The 7,381-nt window shown below is 42.3% G+C and overlaps 1 protein-coding gene across 1 annotated transcript; it reads right to left on the bottom strand.

Annotated features, from left to right (window-relative positions):
- Positions 1-2,784: 2,784 nt before the first annotated feature.
- LOC123098834 (cyclin-B1-2) lies at positions 2,785-6,366 on the bottom strand. The gene is made up of 4 exons (XM_044520910.1): positions 6,125-6,366; positions 5,955-6,055; positions 3,837-3,934; positions 2,785-3,003 (listed from the first exon to the last, which is right to left on the bottom strand). Exons 1-4 carry the CDS (start codon positions 6,245-6,247, stop codon positions 2,903-2,905), a joined length of 423 nt encoding a protein of 140 aa, XP_044376845.1. The 5' UTR covers positions 6,248-6,366; the 3' UTR covers positions 2,785-2,902.
- Positions 6,367-7,381: the final 1,015 nt, after the last annotated feature.

The following is a 7,381-nucleotide window of genomic DNA, read 5'->3' on the forward strand; positions in this document are numbered from 1 at the left end:
TTCATGAGTTGTTGCATATGAGATTAAAGGGAACTTTTAACTTGGTGCTATGGTTGGGTTTTACCTTAATGAATCTTTGATAGTTGCGGATGCTTGCCAGAGTTTCAACCATAAGAACATATGGTCCAAGTACGGACAATACATTAGCTTAGGTCTCTTCCTTATAAGTATGATGAGTACTACTATGGTTTCATATCCAACTGCCTAGTGACAATCCTTTTCTTTATTGTTCTTTTACAAGTCAGCAACTAATCTTTATTTTTCATGTTCTTTATTATCTTGCAAAGTTACCTTTTCATTCCCGCACAATACTTTTAGTTTTATTCTCGCAAAGTAGTTTTATTTCTTGGTCTAGGTAAAGCAAACGTTAAGTGTGCATAGAGTTGTATCGGTAGTTGATAGAACTTGAGGAGATACTAATTCTACCTTTACCTCCTCGTTGGGTTCGACTCTCTTACTTATCAAAAAGGCTACAACTAATCCCCTACACTTGTGGGTTATCACGCCGCCATCGACCTGCCTCGCCTCCCGTTGCCTTAGGGCCATGAAGGCACGGTGGATCTTGGCTCTTGCCGGTGGAAGGGCTCTTCCCTTTGTTTTTTGATGTGTCTTTCAGTTTGCTTAGAGTTTGTGTCCTTCTCAGAAAGACGAGACGGCGACGACTTCCTGAAGATGGAATAAGCTTCTCCCCGCCTAGCCCCGTCTCGGTGATGCATCTAGCGTTGTCGGGGGGCATGTGGAGGCGCGTCTCTGGCGAATCTCACAGGATTCGATCGGCATTTGTCTTCGATGGATCTGCTTGGATCCGGTCTTCGTTCATCTGTGTTGGTGTGTCTGCAGGTTGTATCCTTCCGATCTATGTTTCTCTCCATCACTGGCGGTTGCTATTCTGGTGCGCTTGTCCTTTGTGGTCTTAGCACGACAACTTACCAACTGTCTACTACAATAAGGTTTGCCCGGCTCCGATGAGGGAGGGGCGATGACAGCGACACGCCTTCGGCTCGCCCTACGAACTTGGATGCATTTTTTGGTACTTTTAATGTTCTTTGTATTGTCATGGTGTTTGATGAATAGATTGAAAGTTTGTCCCGCAATTTTTTTAATTAAATTGCAGATCTAAATCCGTGGCCAACTTTTTCGATAGAAAATTCCGCGCTGAACTTTACGAATCCAACCCAAGGGAATAGTTGTTTTTTAATGGTTTGAGTACTCTAAGTGAGAAAATTCTTTTTCCACAACGCAAGTAGGGTTTGTTGGTACGGATATGCGATGGCCCGTGCGGTTGGAAATGTCAGACATGTCAAGATCAACGCACCTTCACCACATGACGTATCATTGAATGTGATTGCCTCACATGTCATGATACAAAACAAACTATAGTCCATGTGGCTTAGGCTTAGCGCTTAAACCGGTCATATATAAAAATGACAGTAGGCCAATGTAAAAAGGTTTATTAAAGCGACCCCGAGAAAAACACACACACAAAAAAACGCAGTCGTAGACCGTGTACGAGACGTTGAGAAGTCTGACATGCCTTCCTCGGTACGAAAGCTGATTATAAAACATTTAGAAATTCAGAGAAGTACTACTAGTAGGACATGGTAATATCTCCCCCTAATTTCCGTCGGTACATCGATCACAGGAAACAGTACCTTCATTCTCCCTGAGAGATACTGCCTCCGTCCTGATTTATTAGTCCCCTTGTATTCTGTGTTAAATTTTGACCTTAGATTTAACTAATAAATGTTAATACATGTCATAAAAAAATATAATTAGAAACTATGTTCAAATGGAATCTAACAATATAATTTTTGATGACATGCATTAATATTTTGTTAGTTAAATCTTTAGTCAAAGTTTGACACAAAATATAAAGGGACTTATAAATCAGGACGGAGATAATAAGATATAGGAGTAGTCTACTTCTTGAAATCTGTATACAGAATAATACGATTGGTCGCCGGTCAAGACAAAGAGTAGCGACGTACGCTATGCCTCGGTATGCTAATCTCCACAACTAGTTTATCTTTTCCTAGTCTACCATTAGTTTATCTTAATTTTCTTGCAGACCGTGAGAGAGAGACAGGCCGACCGCGTGATCTGGCCCTTGCGACGGCAGTGGTGAAGTGTTTGCTGAATGAAACTAATATTTTATCACATGTACAAAAATATAGTGACGTGCCCGATGAAAGATGTAGCTCAACTAGCGACTGGGCATACGTAAAGCTGGACGAATGAAGCTCATTGAGTCAGAGCACGTACGTATCAGGTGTATGTGCCGTCTCCCTTTCTTACTTTTTTACTCCGTGTTACCAGGATCGATCACCACTGATATTTTCCTTTCGAGAGTATATAAATTGCGTATGGAAAAAGAGAATTGCAAGTATAAGACAACTATCACTCACTGCGAACAAAGAGCATAGCATCACCTCCACATCCAGCTAGTCCAAAGACAGCCATCAACAGCAAGGAGCCGGATCCCCTGACGTACGGCCACCTAACATTGGGCCACTGACACATGGGTCGCCGTGTCCCAACAACACAACTCAACTACAACGCGAAAGAGCGTACCCCAAATCGAAAATCTCGCCGCGTCTCGATGGGCGGACACCTCCGAAGAACAGCAGCAACCACCAAGCTTCCCTCGTCGACACACCATCCCCCCTTAATGCCTAGAGGGGTCACCACTGATATTAGTGGGGCGCTAACGAACTTTGCTGCTAAAACACCAAACTAGCAAGAATAGTAAGTAACGCTCAACTAGCGACCAGGACGCCGGGGACATTTCAAGAAATTCAAACTGATGCAATACCCATTTATTTACTTCTCACGTTTCACCAATCCATGAAACTGCCATAGATGCTGGACGGGAAGCACAAGACAAATACATGGGTGGAAGGAATCAACTGAAGCTGGGGCAGACAGGCCCCTTCGACAGGCCAAGCCGAACCTCCATCCCGTGGTGCATGTCCGGTATGCGCAGGCTGTCAGAGTCCTGGGGCACTGCAAAGTGGACAAGCAAAATAAACAAATTAACACAAGCACTGATGAAATTTCTAGCAATGGAAACGACATATACTCCCTCCGATCCGACTAATCGATGCATACATTGTATAGGGGCTGTATTAATTAATTCCGATCCGAGGGAGTAGAATACTTGCAACTTGCATGGACAAATGTTGCACTGAAAGCCATCCATTTTCTCAAGCTACCGGCGCAGACCTCATAGTGGTAAGCACAAAGGAAAAAAATTAAACATGCTGCTGCACTATTAGAATAGAAACCATATGCCTAGCTAAGCTATTTTAAAACTAAATAAGGGGCACCATATTCCTGCACAGAGGAAAAATGATGAACATGGTTCGTTTACTGAAAACACTTCGTCGTCAGCTATTGAATATATTCCTCTAAAATAGAATGAGAACCATTAGCTACCTACCTTGTAAATACAGTTGTTGTTTTTAATAACACAATAATGATCTCCTCGAGTATATTCTACAGCACAAATCTGTGCTGATGTAAGCAACCAGAGGTATGCAAAATGAGCAACAGAACCATTTTAATAGATCAAAAAATCTTGATTTCCCAAGAAATCGTTTGTTCCAGGATCACACCCCCATCAGGTCAATAAATTTTGCTCGAGTGTGTTGCACACTTGCACTGTGAACAAAGAAGCTAGTACTCAGAAAAGCTGAGAAGTTTAAAGATAACAGTCCATCCTAAGTCCTAACTCCAACTAATCAATTCATTACTAGCAAGTTTTGCACGAATGCTTGCAGAGTTATGAAGCAGCAAAGCAAGAGATTGATGCAGAACAAAAGGATGGCAATCCTTACAGTTAAGGTAATCTTCAAATCCAAAATCATCCAAGGAACCTGTCATTGCCTCATATCCTAGCATCGATGATGGCAATGCACCTGGGGGCCTTTGGAACCTGGAAACACACAAGTCATCAATCAAACATTTCTAGTGTGAGACAAAAGAGCTTAACGCCTATATATTCTTAAGAATTATTTTTTAGGACAAGTACACATGAAGTTCAAAAGCGTATAAACAAATTGTAACTCGCATGTTCTCTGCCCTCTCTTGTCCTTGGATTGATGTACTAATTGCTAGAAGGAACATGTGGACAGATAAAAACCTCAAGACATGTTTGTGCATTCAAACAGAAGAGATTCAGTTATTCCTAGGGTAGCAAACCCATGTGCTTGATCTATTCTATGGAAATACTCTTGGATGAAAAGACTAACAGAAGACCTCAAGTACCAGTCATAATATGGCAATTAATCATTTAAGCACACAAGCATGCAGATTTAGATACAACCAAACATGCAGCACAAGAACTTAACAAGTAACTGTACCATACCAGAAAACAAACTTCGTGCAAACAAAATGTCACACGACAAATATGAATACATTTACAGCAAAAGAAAGCACTACATTTTATTTTACCGTTTTGTGCAGAAAAATCTTTACAACATGATGAAAAACCTCACAAAATCAAACCTAGTATCCCAACGCCTGCTCAATTGCTGCCTACTCAATCCAGATTGAACAAAACCTAAGATCACTGCATAGTTGCAGTGAGAGCTATTTAGCACAGAGAAAGTACACATATTACTAACATGACTACATAGTTGCTGAGGGGCTATCTAACAGAGAGAAAACACGCATATCACTACCAACAGCGAAGATATGGGCACGGCGTTATGGCTCGTACGAGTAAATGATCCTATTAGGTGGGCCAGACGATCTCCAGTGTGGATCCATGCCAATATGATTTGTACTAGCAGGGCGAGCGACATAAATTGGCGTACTGAAACAGCTATTTTCTTTTATACATCTGCGGTGGTAGCCCATACTGACGTTCTGAGCTATGCTCTGGCAGGCCCGTTTGAAGGATGGAGCACCTCCTTTACCAAAAATCATGTATCGATGGTGCAGGTAATGCCTCGTAGATGGACCATGTTATAGAATAAAAATCATGCGATCCTGATGGCATGTGGCTTTCGGTGCCTACACCCATTGCTCCACTCCTTCGTCTTAATGTTGCAGGGGAGAGGCCCTCAACATGACAAACAAACGTGGGAAGGTGTCGACCTAACGTACACGAAGAAGATAGCGGGTGAACCGATGGATTTCCCGGTAGATTCAATTTGCAGGTAAGATAGTTTGTTGCTGAAACGAATAATCTTTTTCCCTTGGAAAAACAAAACAGAATAATCTTAGGAACCTGCGTGGGCAGATAAGCAAAGATAAAGCAGATCTGATGTGAGGAAGACACTAGAGGTTTTTGAAGAGATTGGAGCCAAGGATCCAGAATTCTTGTTTAAGGTTCATGCAAATTTGGAGAGTTGGATAAAGAATCTGATGTAGTGGAAGAGCGGGAATTGTAGGATGCAGTACAAGTTCTTTGATGACGTAATCACGTTCAACACAACTTGTAGAACCAACTTGAACGACCCGCCATCCGTGCTATTTGTTGTTGTAGACTATCACTTCAAAAGTGTAATACTATGTATGAGGTGTACTATGAGCAGGTTGAGACCTTGGAATGGGTGTTCATGGAGTTCATAAGGATGATGTGAAGGGCCGCACCTAAGAAAATCCTAATTGGTACCAACTGCAGTGTGCCTGGCCACCAGAAGAATACGTCCCATATCGAATTTCCGGAAGACGATCCTAATTGGTACCAATTCATGTGATCTGGATAATGAGAGCATATAAACGACCCGTATCGAATTTCCGAGATATTAACACATGGACTAGAAGTACAAGAAATCAGCACATCTCGTTCTCACAGTAAGGTCAAATTCATGATTCCAACAAATTGCAGCTGCCCAATCAGATGGCTAAAAAATTATGAATGACCACATCGGCTACCAATGACTCTTAGTAGTTAGCCAAAACCTATTTCCAGGAGGGGAAAAGGTGTGGGCAGCGGGAGAGCGAACCTGGAGAGGATTTGTGCGTCCAGATCCTTGCGGATGTTGAAGGCGGACCCGTAGATGGCCTCGGTCCCGAACCTCTTCTTGTCGTCCCAGAACTTGGTCTCCTGCACGGCGCGTACCCACGAAACAGTCAGATTCAGAGCTAGGGTTTCGAGGGCCCGGGGGGGACGAACCTTATGGATGGTGGCCTGGACGGGGTGCGGCGGCGCGAGGTCGCCCCTGACGCTGTCGTTGACGCCGAAGCGGAGCACGTCGTGGGTCTGCCCGATCTCCTTCTTCGTCATCGAGCTCGCCATCGTCGCTGCTCAGGCTCTCTTCTTCCTCTCTCTCTCTCTCTCTCTCTCTCTCTCTCTCTGTTCTCTCTGTTCTCTCTGGGGTTCTGCTCCGTTTTTTCTTTCTTTGCGGGGAAGAAAAGGCAAAAAAAAAGGAAGAGAGAATAGAGAGCACCTGGTCTGGGCTGGGCTGGGCTTGGTGAGACCGTGAGAACCGGATAAGCGGGCCGGCCAATAGCACGAGACGGTCAGAGCGGTTCCCAGCGTAATAAACAGTTTGGCACCCTCCCCTAAAAAAAACAGTTTGGCACGTTTCGCTTACGTTTTTATCAAATCCGGTTTTTTTAGCAAATACTCCCTCCGTTCCTAAATATTTGTCTTTCTAGACATTTCAAATGACTACCAAATACGGATGTATGTAGACATATTTTAGAGTGTAGATTCACTCAGTTTGCTCCGTATGTAGTCACTTGTTGAAATGCCTAAAAAGACAAGTATTTAGGAACGGAGGGAGTAGCTCAGTTTTATGCCCTGCTTTTATTTTTCTTAAATGATAAATGCCACACGTGTGGCACGAAACACTTCGCCCTTGACGGTTTTTACAACTAAGGTGCCATCCGAAAGAAAAACAAACCAAAAAAAACGAAAACTTGTCATCTGAAAAGAAGTTGATATGCTTGACAACTAAAGTTGCCAGCCTTGCGTCACTAAGCTTGCCATAAAAACGTTCAGAGTTGCCATGTTCGTGCCACACGTATGGCACTTATGAGGGTCCTTTATTTTCCCCTTGGTTTTTTATTGTTCTGGTTTTATTTCCTTTCTTGTTCTTTTTATTATATTTAATTTCTCTGTTTTATTTTTTTCCTTTTCTTCTTTCTTATTTCCTTTCCTTCTGCATTTCACCCTTCTTTTCTGCCTTTTAATTTTAGTTATTGTTTTATAAACATAGACATTTTTAGAAAAATACACATGCACGGACATTTTCAATGAGATACATGCACAATTTTGTGGAAGATGTAAGATTCTGAACAAATTGATCATGAACGTGTTATGATATTGTTCAACTCTTGCTAAATGTGTTCTCACCACTCAAAAGAAAATTTCATGTATTACAAAAAAAGGACGTTCACGTGTGTAACAAAAGGTTAAAGTATTTTT

The sequence above is a fragment of the Triticum aestivum genome, chromosome 4D, assembly GCF_018294505.1.
Source record: "Triticum aestivum cultivar Chinese Spring chromosome 4D, IWGSC CS RefSeq v2.1, whole genome shotgun sequence".
NCBI classification, from domain to species: domain Eukaryota; kingdom Viridiplantae; phylum Streptophyta; class Magnoliopsida; order Poales; family Poaceae; genus Triticum; species Triticum aestivum.